The sequence below is a fragment of the Pleurodeles waltl genome, chromosome 5 (assembly GCF_031143425.1).
Source record: "Pleurodeles waltl isolate 20211129_DDA chromosome 5, aPleWal1.hap1.20221129, whole genome shotgun sequence".
NCBI lineage: Eukaryota > Metazoa > Chordata > Amphibia > Caudata > Salamandridae > Pleurodeles > Pleurodeles waltl.
The window spans coordinates 905574576-905590786 of record NC_090444.1 but is presented as its reverse complement, the minus strand read 5'-3'; the positions used below and the strand labels follow the sequence as shown (position 1 = coordinate 905590786).

The 16211-nt window shown below is 42.5% G+C and overlaps 1 protein-coding gene across 3 annotated transcripts in view; it reads right to left on the bottom strand.

The window, feature by feature from the left end:
* The window catches only part of TTC13 (tetratricopeptide repeat domain 13), an 815569-nt gene that overhangs the window by 712341 nt on the left and 87017 nt on the right, over positions 1-16211 (bottom strand). For all 3 annotated transcript variants that reach the window (XM_069235032.1, XM_069235030.1, XM_069235031.1), the window contains exon 2: positions 7558-7652. In XM_069235032.1, the coding sequence (XP_069091133.1) occupies positions 7558-7652 (95 nt within the window). The remainder of the gene's footprint in view (positions 1-7557; positions 7653-16211) is intronic.

The window sequence follows — 16211 nt, the reverse complement described above, 5'->3', positions numbered from 1 at the left end:
CTGCTGTCCAGACCTCAGTGACAGTGTTTTTTCCTTTACAAAAGGTATTTTAATTGGGTGATCCCAATTGGCATGTGCTGACTGACTTATCAGTCCCTAGTATATTGTGCCCAGGGCATGTAAGCCTGGCTGTTAATACAAGAGCTGCAGCACTGATTGTGCCACTCTGTGTGTGACAATGTGAAAACATGATTTTTAGCTCCCACTGCAGACCAAAGAGACTGTGTATGCACTGCACACCCAACCTTGCCATTACCTCTAATGTCAAAGTGCACCGTCCCATATATATATATATATATATACCTAGTGACAGTCACCACTAAGTAGTTTTAGTTAGGACCATGTTTCCACAGGACATGAGTTTTTTTTGACTTGCTCATATCTTTGGCACCGTTTGACAAATCTTCACAAACTTTTTTTTTTTAAAAGGGTTCCGGTGATTCTGGTTGCGCACAGAAAGTTTTGGGGTGATCTGTCAAGCAGGGGCCGTGAAAACAGGGGGTAAAAAAACATGTGTTTCCCATGTTAATTCCCGTAGGAGTTTTGAACAAGACTACAGCTCGAGTCGCTTGACGGAATTATATGAAATTTGGCAGTAAGGTAGGTTTTGGTACATAGATTAAGTTCTTGTATATTTTATGTAAATCCGTTCAGTAGTTTTTGAGAAATTATAGGAAAAATGAATTTGTATATTTAGGGCCGCAGATCCACTGCAGTGTTTTTGCAGTGATTGCGGCATATTCGCTAATGCACGTGCCACCAGGAATGCTGTGATTGGCTGGCCACAACCTGAGCAGAAACTTGAAGCTGCCAATTTAGGTAATGGGACACAGTTCCCAGGGGTGCAAAATAAAATGAGATGTGGCATAATGGGTCAAGGTGGAGGTACTCTGAACGCAGGGATGTGATACAGTCTTTAAGACTCAAAATATGCCCTAATTTTTTTTTTATGCCACGCAATATTCGCGAATATGTCGCAATGCTCAGCACACCCCCCTCCCAGTGTAACGTTGCAACGAATTTTCGAATATCGGCGACAACAAAAAAAATTTGAGTCTTTCATACCATTCATTAATTCATTCACTCACTCACTCTCACACTTGTGCATCCACTCACAGACCCACTCAGATCTCATATACTCACTCACAGACCCACTCATGCACCCACTCACAGCCCCATTGAGACACTGATGCACCCACTCACAGACCACCACAGACACCCACATACTCAGTCACAGACCCACTCAGACACTACTGAACCCATTCACAGACCCACTTTCACACTAACATACCCACTCACGGACCCACTCTCAACAGCTGCAATATATAATTAAGGAATAGATTCCAAAAAAACATTGAAATTCACTGAAAAAAACAAAGGCTATAGGAACGTTATGGTTAGGAAAAAGAATTAAAAAAACTGTAGAAATTCACTGAAAAAAACAAAGGTTGCATGGATGCTATAGTTAGGAAATAGAGTTTAAAAAAACTTTTAAATTCCCCGAAATAAACAAAGGTGACAGGGATGTTTTAGTTAGGTTCTGAATTTACTCGTAGAAAACCATAAAAATTCAGCAGTTATAGTTACCAGAGCTAACTATAACTTGCACCCCCCGTAATGCACTGCCTATGACCTCACATTACATCACTGATGACATCATCCACAGAACCACTCACACACCCACTCATACCATCGTAGAAACTATCATAGATCCAAACAAACAACTACTCACATACTCATTCACAAACCCATAAAAGAACTGACAAACATCCATACAATCATTTACACATCCACTAACACAACCAGCCATTCACACAAGTCAGAGACCAGTATGATCAAGCACACATCCACTCATACAACCATACAGCCACTCACATACCCACTTTCACACCCACACAGCCACCGATACACCCATTACTCTCCCATATAACCCCACACACACCCACATACTACACCAGCAATTCACTGACACTTTACTTACTCACTCACCCATCCACTATCACAGCCACTCAGAAAGTCATACGCCCAATCTCACACTCATATAGTCATTGAGATAAAGATTAACTCACATATCCAGGCACTCTCACACCCACTGACTCACCCACTAACAGATCCAGTAACTCATCGATACAGCTATTCCAACATTCACTCACTCTCTGAAACAGTTACTAACAAAGCCACTCACTTATGCATACTGCCACTCATGTAACCACACACTCACCCATATAGTCACTAACTCACCAACTCACTGAACAATATAGTCTCTAATACACCAAATCAGTCACCCATTCAACCACTCACACACTCACACAGCCAACCAATCCAGCAATTCACAGAGCCACTTGGTCACCCATACAGATACTTACACTTCCAATCACTCTCCCATCCAACAACTTACTCAACCACTCACTCACCCACAGATCCACTCACACACCCACTAACACATCCATACAACCAGTTACACTCACTGAAGATGTCAGTGATGTCATCAGTGATGGCACTGACCAGGTCATCAGCGATATAATATGTGAGGTCATAAGCAGTGCATTAAGAGCGCGCTAGTTGTAGTTAGCTAAGGTAAGTGCTGAACGTCTAATGGTTTTGTACAAGTACATTCAGAACCTAACTATAACATTCATGTAACCTTTGTTTTTTTCACTGAATTGCTACGTTTTTTTAAATTCTATTTCCAAACTATAATGTCCCTGCAAACTGTCTTTTTTTTTCCAGTGACTATATATATATATATATATATATCAAAATTTCAGTCAGAGTCCTGTTTTTAGCCGATTACAACCACCAAATGGGTCGGTGCTTGACCAGCGGGTGCAAGACCCACTCACATGTAGAAAAACACTAGTTCGGCACATAAATACCGAAAACACAGAGAAAAAGCCCGCACTTCAGGATAAAGTAATCTTGGCAAGAGCTTTCTACGACTGGCTCACGCGTATCGACCCTAAGTCTCCTTTAAGGAAAACCTATGAGGCCCTACGGCAAGTAGCAGTATATGGTTAAGGCAGACATATATTTTGTATATGTCTGCACAGCAAATCCCTAGTGTGGTGTTTGCGGAGGACTATTAAGTAGCCTTACAGGGTAATTCCAGGATTAACAGTGGGCACCCCAATGTGTCTAACTCCTCACAGAGGCTACCTAACTGTGCCAAGTAAGGAATCAAATTAAAGGGACATTAAATGCGACTCAACAGTGAAGTCGACATGTGTGTCAAATTTAATGCTGGCAACCTTTGCAAAAGTTGCCATTCTTTGACCCAGCTGGTCCAGTGGCTTTGCAGAAGCACTGGGACCGAAACAGGTTTCTGCCCACCTGGGAAGAAGTGTGAATGACTTCCATGCAGTGAACAAAGGCAGTTTCCACACTGTAGGTGTGCCCCCTCCCACAGGATGAGTTGCAAAGAGTTTTAGACCAAAAGGCTGGCTTCAAAGGGGATGTCACTTTTGAAGGTCTGCTGCACCAACACTCCAACAAAGGAACCTTTTGTTTCCCCTAGACAAGGTAGAATCAGGGCCAAGGAAGGGAAAACTGGTTTCAGAACTAGTTTTATGTGGGTGTGCAGCCCATGGTAGCCACACCTCCGGAAATGGGCTACCAAGATCTTAACAGTCGAGAAGAATTCAGCCATGTTGTTTGTGGCATGCAAGTTTGCCACTGAGATAGCCAAATGCCACACATCACCTGAACTGTGTCACCAGATAGGAGGGGACATACAAGCATATTGGCTAGTGATCATGCACTTAAAGAGGATATATTGGGCACCCCTGGCACCTGAGACTTCTGTACTCCCTGGATTTGGATCAAAGGCAAGAAGAAGACCACTTTGCACCCATTGGAAGTGCATAAAAAAGGCTGCGAGGTTGGAGAGACTGCACCTGCTGCATTTTGGGCTAGCGGAGTTTAGACCCTATTCTGCATGCCTGGCTCAGGGAAAAGTTGATTCTCAGCCCGAAGCAGAGACATCAAGGGTCAGTTGGCTGCCCCCCCCAAGAATGGCACTGGAGACATCAAAGCTGGAAGAGCCCAAACCTCATCTGTAGCCACTGCAGCTGTTTTGCTGTTACAGGATGCCAGACGCAATTTGGAAATAGCCAGAAGTTGCACAAGAGTCTGCTGGACCTGTGGCTGTTGGTTGTGACTGGATTCATCCACCCCAAGGGACACTAGCCCCCACCCAAGATTTGCATTGTGATCAATGTGTTGCAAGCAGCCCTTTGACCCCTGCATACAGGATTTTGTGGGACCACAAGATCCGTGGCTGGAGATGCCCCCCACTCACTTGTGGACCGAGGACTCAACCAGACTTCACCCCTGTGGCCGGCACAGCATCTGGAGCATCTGTAAGTCTGCATCCCTTAGCATTAGGATAACTCCATAGAAGTCAAAGGCTGTTGTCCTATAAAGTTTGGAACACACTCTAAAAACGCTCTGGTTGCTTAGTAACTGTTCAAAAAATTATTTTAGGCCTCCGATACCTTCATGATGTTTGATGCAGTCGCCCAACCCAGGTTGGAGTCGCCAAACTCAGTGTTACAAACTCATACAAAGTTTTCAAAGTTTTGACTTGCCAATGCTGGTTTGTGGTTGATGTCAAAGTTTTTAAATGCTTTAAAAATTCATGTCTACTGAATTCTACGGTGGATTGTGGTCAACAAGGAATATAAAAATTCAAAAAAATATGCTCTATTTTTTATAAATTGTTGTATCTCTTTCTGGTTTGGGAACGTTCTTATTCCATTGTTTGGTGCTGGTAAATTCTTTAAACATTGGTCCTTTGCTGAGCCTTGCTTCTTTGTGCAATAGCTACCAAAGTGTTGAGGTGAAGGTTAAGTAAATAACTTTTACTGGACCAAAGGAGACAAATGCGAGTGTGCTACACTAAAAGCCCCCCACTCTATCATATGGTACACCCAGCTCCATATCACAAGAGAAACAAGTTCTGAGCTCCTGCAGGCACGCCTATACTCCAAACCGCAGGCCGGACTTGCAGCTGTCACAAATAAAGTCTAATTCATATAGTCAGGAGGTATGCTGTCAACAACTTAAAAGCCGTCTCCAATTGAAAGAATGGATGAGTAGAAGTAACCTACAACCTAATGGCACAAGGACTGAAATCTTCATCACACACACGCATGCACCACCAACCGCTAAAGCATGCAGCAAAATGCACGTTTTTGCCTTTTATTAGTACTAAAGTATATATAACAAACAGAAACATCAAAATAGGCTCAATTTAAAAATCTTAAATCCACACAACAAATTTGCATTTTTTAACTTACAAAAACAGTCCGATATCACATTATAAATACGTGGCATCTGATAAAAATATTAGCACTTGACAAGTCATAGAAACGAATTCAGAATTTTCCTGTGAGCATCATTAAACATTAGAGAATACTATAACAAATTAATCAATTTGCTAGAGCTCCTCAAGGGGTCCGCGACTGCTTAGAAAAATAAATAATATTAGTAGATTAGGTCCCCAGCTTTCAGTAATAACTTAATGGGGGGTCCCCGGATTCCAATAATGATTCAGTGGGGGTCCTCGGGTTCCAGTAATGATAAAGTGGGGGTCCACAGAAGTCAAAAGGTTGGGAACCACTGGTCTACACAACCAAAATTCCTCAGGCAGGGAGGGGCCTCTTTGTGTACCAATTCATGGAACTATGACAACATGGTGTCCCAGGCTGCAGCTAAGGGTCTCTTTCGGAGGTGCTGAGCCTCCTCTTGGTGTAGGTTGACATTTTCGGCTTCTCCCCACCGGAGGAATGTCTTATGCCATACAGTTGCCGCGGGAGCCTGGTCAGCCCTCCACTGCAGTACGAGTGTCCGTTTGGCTAACAGTAGTAACGCGTTTGTGAATCGGTCTCATAGTTTGATCAGTGATTTAAATAGGCCGGTACTGAGTACCGGCACTTTTTTATTTTGAGAGGGAGAGTACCGGCACATCTCAAGAAAAACATAATACTTTGAATTGGAGAGTACTGGCACTTCTCAGAAACAAGCAGGTACTCTGGCACAGAGTACCTGCACTTTAATTTTTCCATTTCAAGAACTGCTTATGATCTCTCCCCGTTTTGTAGATACACAAGGCAGTTGCCGCACAAGTGTTCTGACTGGGGAGTGCGCCTGGGTGGGAAAGTGCCAAAGCATATGTTTTAAGTCAGCACGTTAGATTGACATCTGGGTCATGTGCGGTGTGCCCCCGGGAAGAACCTGTTCAGTTTAATGGCTGTTAAATAAGCTCTGTGGAGTATAGTGTACTGTATGTTTTTTAATCTCGAGTCGCCCGAGACAGTGCTGGGAGTCCCGTGCTGTATTCCATTAAGAATTGTGTAATGGACGTGCAATGTTTCCTCCCATGCTGTGCTGGGGGACACAAGTGATGCACCCGTGTGTCCTCTGACAGCTTTATAGAGCCATCTGGCAAAAGTGGGGCCCAGTGCCCACGGTGTACAAAGCTTGCACGACGAGCTGAGATCACTCATGATACACAAATGTGGGAAACAAATTAACGTAGGCTCTGAACGTACACCTACAAGGCAGTAGCATAACATATTTTTTCAGGTGAGTAGATGCATGGGGGAGTATTTCTGACGTGATAAACTGGAGAGAGTTCAGAAGAGCTGAGGCAGACTGAATCCCTAAGTAACAACTATTACACAAGTACTTCTGGCAGTTTCTATTTCAAGGTGTTTTAGGTTGATCCCTGTGCATGAAAACACGCAGAGTGCTGCGAGGTGTGAAAAATATTTCAATCATGAATCCAACATTCACAATGCACAACTGAAACGCAGACTTCTTATGGCAAGAACTGTGGCAAAGCCTGCACACAAAATACCCAATCCTCGAATGTCTCAGTAAAACACTTCACAACCTGCACTACCATATCCTGTAACAGAACAATTTAAGACAGAACTCTGAACAAAGAGCAAATCCAACCAGTATACATGACCTGGCTACTATACACTCAGCAGCCCATGCTATCACCGCCTGCCTTCCATACACATACATCTGCTGGGCCAGAAAGTGAGGGTGTAAATGCAGCAGATTTAGGACAGAGAGTACTAACTCTTGAGAGAACAATTACATAATCACACATTGAGGACCCTAGAAAAGACAACATACTTTGGAAACAAAGTGGGAAAAGGATTAATAACAGAGGGATATGGCAAGGAAAACTGACTACAGTGGAGTAAAAGTAATACAGACATGGTTGTGGTAAATGAGGATCCCTGTAGAGGGAGGTCGATACAGTTGATGTTATTTAGGGAAAGAGGCACACTATGGGCAGCAGTATAATGGCAGACAACAAACACAAAAATACACTTTAGGATGGCATGCGGGGAAACACTCTGGATAAAGCGAGCTGGGGCAGGTTTGATTTTCCCACAGGTGTGCATCTACGCATGTTGGAATATGGTTAAAAAACACAAATCAGACATCCCCATATACATATATGCAATAAGTTCACGATAAAGCTGAGACTGAACTCAAGTTTTTACATCACAACTATTTGAATAAAAGGTGAAAATATACCAAAATCTTTTCAGTGTTGAGTGCAAGCAGAGATTCGCAGACTGGGGATCCGGGTGGCTCACAATCCACGTTTGGAAAGTTTAAAAAAGGTGAATCTGCAAAGCAAAACGGTCTTATTTAATTAACACAGAGGCACAGGGAGCAGTTGAAGCAAAGTAAAACATAAGTCCGCATTCATAATTTAAATTGTCATAGGAATCTGCTTTGAAAAGACGCATGATCAAGCACGATAAGCTGGGCTAATAACAAAGTGCGCAAGGTGTGGGTGAATAAATGCCAGAATGAGGCTACTGATTGAGTGCACTGATGGATGAAGAGATGTGCTGCGGTGTAAATAAATGGCTGCTTGAGGTCAAGTGCTGGTCGAATGCATGGAACTTGTTAAACATTTACATTGTCTGAGGGTCTGGCCTGCTACCAATATCCAAGAAAGCCTATTCGAAAATCCATCAAATGTTGTTTGTACTCAACATTTACAGTTTTGCTTGCATGCAACCTGTAGTGTCTGAGAAGGGATTTCCAAATACGCTAACGTCCTGCCACAATGACGCAAGGGCAGCATTATGACTGATGTAGGTACCATTGTGCCATGGATGTCAGGGGTGGTCTCCATCAGGACAATAAAATGGGAGGAATTACCGTCATTATGCCAGGGTCAGCATCCATCATAGGTGCATATCATCACCTCACGGTTGCCCATATCATGCAAAGATTTAACATTCAAGGCACCAGAAATTCCAGTGTGAGCAGAAATGAAATTTTTTTGGCGGACATCAGGTGTGTCAAATCCGATTCCCCTGCAAAAGCACCCATTCAGTGATGGTCCCAGAGTCCAACTTGAGGTGGGGTAGTAAAAAAGTAACATGTATCTGGGCAACATCATCAAATCGGTGGACCTCTACAGTATATGTAACAATTATCTCAAGCATTACATCAGTGGCTCTAACGCTAATGTGCCTTAATGGCTCCAGCCACTGATGTATCCCGGTGGCCTCAAGCATCAATACAGATTGATAGCAACAGAAAGTAAAATCTTGAATGGTTCAAGGATATAACAAGCGTCACTGGCCCACGGCTATTGACGGCCGCAAACAGTCTAAGCCATAGCAGTGCCAGACAGTCTAAGCCACAGTAGCTCTAAACAGTCTAATCCACAGTCATCCAATCCCGTAACGTTCACCAGTATCCCAAGCCAGTTATCAGCAGGCCATACTGTACATCTATGGCCACAAATCGTAATGTGCATCAGACATTATAAGGATTAATGACCCCAGATGTTAATGTCATAGATGACCCAACTACTAAGCTACATCAATGGCCGAAGAAAATAAAGAGTATCATTCCCAGCAGAGAGGAACTATGATCAATGGGTCAATGAGTAGCAAAGATCAATGGTCCAAGACAATGACAAGTATCAACGGTCCCAGGAAAAACAGGCATGTTTGGCCTCAGGCAGTATAACAAGTAATGCACAGGAAGTTTAAGGCTCAATGGCCTCAGGCAGTATAACCATCAGTGATGCCAGCCAGTAATGTCCATCAGTGGCTTAAAGCATGATGTGTATCAATGACACGAAGTTGAAATCAGCAGTAAAAGTGGCAAGATGCAATGTGCACTTATGGTTGCCGATTGAGGATCTCATTCAGAGTTTGCAAAAGCAAGACACCTACATCTACCAGAAATTAGCAGATATCCCATCTACCAAACTTGTGGGTTCCCCCATTCTATTTAGAGTTTGGGAAGAGTCATGATTCCACTGGCCAGGACAATGGAAGTCTTCAACCTATAATACTTGTAACATTCGTCCCTTCGTCAATGTACGCTAGACAATACGCTCCATTTAGAGCGGATGTTCTGACCACCTGGCCTGAAAAGAATACCAAGAGTCAACATACATATGCTGGAAAAGGAATCTCAGTGTTTCAGGACCATTTCGTTTTTTGTTTTTCAATGAATGAAATCCTGTTTGGGAGTTTGTTTTTCAAAAAGGAAAAAAAAACCTATACTGAGGCAGTGCAATCAGGGAAGGACATCATTCCGGAGAGCGTTGGACTGGATGCCTACTTTAAGGTCCAGTATACAAAATTCATGGTCCAGGACCTTAACAAGCATTCAGAGCACAAGCCTGTACAGCCCCAGCTTGCAACACGCCTGCGCGGCCCCAAGCTGCAACAAGCCTAAGTGGTCCCAGGCTGCAACAAGCATTCACTGACAAAGCAACGAGGATGGAATCTCTAGACCTAACAGAATGGACTGAAAGGTGAACCTATGTCTTTGGTCACTGAAGCTCTGAACCTCAAGAATTACCTGCCTTGACCAGAGTTGCTGGTATCAAGACTCGAGGCCACCCAACAGGAGTTTCAATGCCATCCTTCGATATGGAATGCTAGCTTTCGGTATTCATGGATGCAGTCATAGTGCATCTTGGCACAGGACTGTTTCTCTGAAGCTGCTGTGTGGTAGACTCAAGTCTTGAGAACTAAATTCTTTGGTGAACAGCTGCAGTGTAGGGTGGAGGCAATACAAGAAAGCAGTAATATGCAATAAAGGGTAATGCCACATAACTGGACTTTCCAGGAAAAACCTTGATTTAACTCATCAAAGCAATTTCTCCAAGGAAAAGGGGATCTCACAATCCCTTAGAAAAGATGAAAGGACGCATTTCTAATATACCTGGTAGCAATTGAAGCTACTATAAATTAATAAAGATAGGGAAAAGTGTATTTTGCAGCATTATTCAGGGTCAGAAGGACAAGAAATATTTAGACCTTCATCCAGAGTAGTGTCAGCCCATGGGGACATAGATTTTGATGACTTTGACAAAGCGATAACAGAGATTCATACATGTACCCTTAAAAGATACTACATTCACACTTGTGTGTACTTGTAGCACTAAGGCGCTTAGCTAACTTCCATATCTGTGGAGTATCTGTGGATGAGATGATCAGTGATAAACTCAAAATAATACACAAAATGCTGTGGAATTTAAAGCAACCAAAGTTAGACCAGGTATTTGCCAGTATTAAGGTTACTGAATAATCTGTCTTGTTGGTTAAGGAAATCAATCAAGACAGACATGAAAGGTACTATTGGGCTTGTGACCAGCAGGCAGTTAACAACTGGGCATTCGCCCCTAGAGATGTCCTAGCAACCAAACTAGAAAGGTCCATGTTGGAAACAAAGCACACAGTTTCATGCCCCTGGAAGATGATGAAGACCTAGAGGCATGGGACAAAGTATAAGATACGTGGCATGGCACCATAGGTGCTCTTGGGCAATCGTCCCTCAAAAGGTATACATACAAACACCGAAACACACAAATAGCTCAGATCAGAATAGTTGATGAATTCAACAATAACTTCCAAGATGTATGTGTAAATGAGCTGTGTTTTTATTTTCCAAATCTCTTCTTCAAGTCATCATACAAATCAAAACAAAGAAGAGCAGAAGACGCGTTTCATCACTTGTACTTTTTCAGGGCTGCAAACAATATATAAAAAGCATCCATGTCAGTTTCAGGATTGAAGATGAAATTAGAGAAATGTGCGCTCCTATGGTGAGCAGTTGCCAAATGGAAACATGTGCAAAGAACGAAAATAAATCACACCGATATAAGACCCCTGTGAACATTCCGTTAACTAAAGAAGATCGCAAAGCCCATGAACGAATGAAAAAAAAAAAACACAAAGAGTGAACGTAAAGGGGGGGGGGGGGGGGGTCGGGGAGTTGCAGGAGAAAATGTACCCAGATAAGGGACCAATAGCTCAATGTGTGCCCTGCACTGGGACCAAAGTGTCTGAAACCAAGGGGGGTAAAGAAATAGAAAATGAGTACCTGACAATTCATGATAGGCAGTATACTTCAGAGTAAGAATACCCCAAAAGGCTGGTCCGCAATCTATGTAAACAACGTAATCCCAAGGTTATAAGGGGAATGGCACAAAATGTGAGCTGAAACAATATTTCTATATGTATGATGCGATGTACCAACTTAACAAGTTATTGCTTAGATAAGTGCCTCAACATGCATGGTTAAATACATCAATAAAATAGTCCAGGTTTAAGACAAGGAGTGGTCCTAGACGTACGTATAGTACAACTACCTAGTTGTAATTTCAAGTATTTGGGCAGTTTAGTGAAACCAAGAAAAGCACCATATAAGTTCACTATATGCTATCCCTACGTATGTCAAGTATATGTTTTGGAAATGTATAAATCACCAAACAAAATACAATAGGTTACCTTAACATAACCAATGCACTGAAAACTCATTACAACAGTCTTCTGTACAGTATGTTCGAGATGAAAACAGGGCCAGTATTGAATATCTTATGTCTGACCCCACAGAGTTGAGTTTTTTCTACAGATGAGGGCTTATGCATGCGTACAATGCTTGTTCTTTGCACTTGGTTTCTACAACTCACCTCCGGGGAGATGTTGATCTGCTAAGGAAGCAATTCCTCTTTTGCCCACTGGGGTTCATGCTGGCAAAAAAGGACAAGGCTCAGAGATTAGGGTGGGGGTAGTCCCCTGGTGCTCACTAAACATGTGGATAAAAGGCATGCCACATAGCATGGAGGCAGAATGAATGATGGATGAAGCTAGGGAAAGCCCCAGAAAGTTTGGGAAAGTGTGGGGTGGCTGGTTATCTTACTATGGGTTTGATTGGGAAGTGGGACCAACCACAGGATCTCCCCAGTTGGGAACTGACTCACACCTGGATGGCGAGGACCATGCAGGCAGAGACCCGCTTGCCACTCCCTTTGACGAACTGCCCCTCCTGCACCAGAGACATTGATGGACAATGTGTATGCATTGTTCGATATCATGACCCGCACAGGGGAATGTATTGTACAGTGTAAAAATGTACAATTAATGTTGGTCAGTTGTGAGTTGTGTGATGGAAAAACCATTAAATCTGATTAAAAAAAAGACAGACATGAAAGGTTAAGGTTAGGTGTGTGTGGTGGATAGTAGCCAGTGCACATTGCAAGAAAAAGAGTGTGTCTGCAACCAATAAAACATGTAACAACTATGAAATAAGAAGACCGCTTTATTAAGTACGCTGAGAAAAGAAGCAAGCCAATAAGGACAATGTACCTTAGATTTGCCAAGGCGAAGAACCGAACCTGATGGGGTACCGACATAAGCCCGAAGAGGCTATATTTGTAGTGAAAAATTTTGACAGTCCTATGGGAAATGACGGGGGGAAAGAAGAAGAAGAAGAAAGAGAGGGAGAGCGAGAGAGAGAGATTAGAACCAGAGGCAGTGATTTAGAAGTCATGGCTGACTCAGGTTCCTCTGTTAGCATCATCACTAAAGAATATTTTGATTGCAAGTTTAAGGATCTAGTTAAATTAAAATATAAACTGCCATCAAAAGGGCTATAAGTTCTGCAGATGGAGTCCATCGTAGGTCAGGGATGCCCCTTAACCCTTTTCCCTCCCAAACAAATCTTGACTAATGAATAGGAAGCTATGAAGAACCTGGTGCAGATATCAAACAGAAATTTCAAGATGTGTTTTCAGATGTGTTAGGAATGGTTAAGGGTTACTGGCACAGGATTATTCATAAAACAAAACACACTGTTCCTATAAAATCTACTTATGTAAGACTTGAAATGCAGGACATATTGGCTGAAATGGTGAAATTCAATATTATTGAAGAAGTAGAATTGTCTCAGTGGGATTCTCCTGGTGTACTTAACAATGGGGTGGAAAGTTATGAGTATGCATTGATTTAAGAGCTTTCGATAACTGTCTTGCGGTTGATAATCGCCCATTACACAAAATCAATGAGATAATATTGATAGATAGAGCATCAGAGTTCTCCACCCTAGGCTGTAAAAGTGGCAAACCATCAAGCGGAGTTTGCTCCTGAATCCAAGTTAATTACCACTTTCATAAGACATTTGGCAATTATGGCAGCAATCTCATTATATAAGAGCTCTGATAATAACCTCTCTGATTATGCCAGGGCTACTACCATAGTAGGGCTTGAATACTTGCAGTTTCAATCCCTACTGTAGCAATTTCATTATTTTGCCACCTTTCTGCAGATCTGCATACTGGGGCTGGAGGAAGCAGTAAGCAATAGTTCCAGGGCTGGAATGCCTTTGAGTCTGCAAACCTACTAACCTGCATGTTTTAAAGATTTTCACCAGCTTCTCTCTAATATTTTCCCATAATAAGAAAGGTTGGACATTTACTCCTGACAATGGCAGAATTAGAACTTCTTCAAGGGTTGGGAAGAAAGTGGCTGGAGGGAAAATGAACTTGCAAATGCTCAATAGATTTTCACATGAGCAAATCTACACAGGCGTATTTACCCATGCTAAAATACAGTTCACAAATATTTTATAGGGGTACGACATATACCATGGGTGCACTTTTGTGACTTTCTTTAAGAATCTGGGGCCACATGTAGGTAGGTTCAGATTTGCGACCCGCAAATTGTGAGTCAGAGCGAGTCGCAAATCCGAATGTAGGATGGTGTCCCTGACACCATCCTACATTCGCAAGGGCTTCGCAAATGCCCACCTCATGAATAATCATGAGGTGGGTCGCAATTTGCGACCCCCTTGCGAATGGCAGCCCTCACAGGGATGGTGGCCTGCTGGAGACATCAGACCACCATGTCTGTGACTGCTTTTCAATAAAGCAGTTTTTTTTTTTTTTTGTAATGCAGCCTGTTTTCCTTAAAGGAAAACGAGATGCATTACAAAAACGAAAAATGAAACGTTTTTGTTTCATTTTTTCAGAGCAGGCAGTGGTCCTTAGGACCACTGCCTGCTCTGAATTTTTTTTTACAGTGACATTCACAATGGGGAAGGGGTCCCATGGGGACCCCTTCCCTTTTTGCGAAAGTGTTAGCACCCATTTGAAATGGGTGCAAACTGCGATTGGTTTGCGCCCGCGTTCGCAGAACAATCCTACATTGCACTGCAAGTCGCAATTAGGAAGGGAACACCCCTTCCTAATTGCGAGTCGCAAACCCGTTTTGCGATTCGGTAACCAGGTTACCGAATCGCAAAACTGGGTTTGTGCATCGCAATGTGCTTTTTGCACGTCGCACACAGCGAAAGTCGCTGTTTGTGACATGCAAAAAGCTACCTACATGTGGGTCTTGGTCCCTAATTAGGTCTGGTGTTAACAAAGACATTTTGTTTTTATTAAACTTCTATTTCTCTCTCTTTTGGCTGGCTTTACTGTGAGTGATTGCATTCTGCTCTTCCACAAGGAGCATATTGGCACACAAAGTAGTTTTGTTCAGTGTCAGGAACTACAGTGGCAATCAGTGACGTTACGAAACTGGAGGGTCCCCATTTGCAAAGAACATGGAGGAGCCCCCTATCCAGACTCACTCAGGGCAGGTGCTGTGCTGAAGGGGCCCCCTGGAGGGCGGCTGCGGGGCCTTTGTTATGCCACTGGTGGCAACGTGTGCTTTTAGAGTTCAAAAACGTTTTGGTTTTTTTTTGCCAGTGTTTGTTACAATGTTGAGGGCCTGGTAGCTCCCACAACAATAAAGTGTTACAAAAGCCATGTCAAAACAAGACACGCATTGATGAAACTAAAAGACTTATAAAAATATGTCAGATCAGTTGGCTTTGTCAGTGTTTGTTTATTTTCATGCTTCCCATAATCGTGTTGAAAATGGTTACACTGATTTTCCAATAGAAATATTTTTGGGAAATACTAGCATGCATCAAAACATTTTACTAAATGACACTTCATTTGCATCTAATCAGAGAGCATTCTGGGAGCATTATACTTAGCCTCATAGCCTAAACTTTTCAAACAAGTGTATACACGTTTTGTTTTTTTGTACTGGAACCAACGTCAGTAGTGAAGTGTGACCTTAAAACATTTATTTACAGCACTCACCCTAATAATGAAGGCTTTCAAATAATGAACCATAAATACAAGTTCGAACAGCATTATCTATTGGAAACACATTACCTCAACTGCAGAGAGTTCCACTCTCTGTAAACAGGCAACCAAAGGGTTTGTGCTGCAGAGGGTTGGGCCTACTTGTCCCAAGGACAAAGTAAACCTAAAAACTTGTTGCCCTTGACCCCAAACAAGATGTCCCGGGCGATAGGAATTCCACATCCCTGCTAATGTTCCTACTATCAAGCCATTCCACTCTGATAAGACATTCATGATCACCATACGTACAAGTGCATATGTTTTAGGGGCTGTGTTATGCTAGAGTTCCAGCAAAAGAGTGATGTTGCTTTTGCCTGTAGGACACGTAGAGCCACTGACCTTAAACATTTGGTAATTGAGAGGGAGCCAACAACATGTGTTTTAGGCCATGGACTATTTCTGGTACTATCTGTAGGGTCATTTTGGCGTTTTTTTTTATCTTTACCAGCCTTTCATTTCACTTGACAAGTTAATTATTGTGAGCTCAGATCGCAAGCCACTGATAAACATCTTGCCTCGATGTGTGCAAAGAAATAGCCAGAATGGCTTATGTTCAAAACTACAAAAACACTATTTTGAGATCTGTTTTGTTCCAGGTAAAAAGAATGCCATTGCTGAACATCTGTCTAGGACCCTTTATTAGTATATCCTTCGCCCAATGAGGATGATGATGAGATTGATGTAATATCTTACATATGGAAGAGAGTAGACCAAGAATTTTACAATG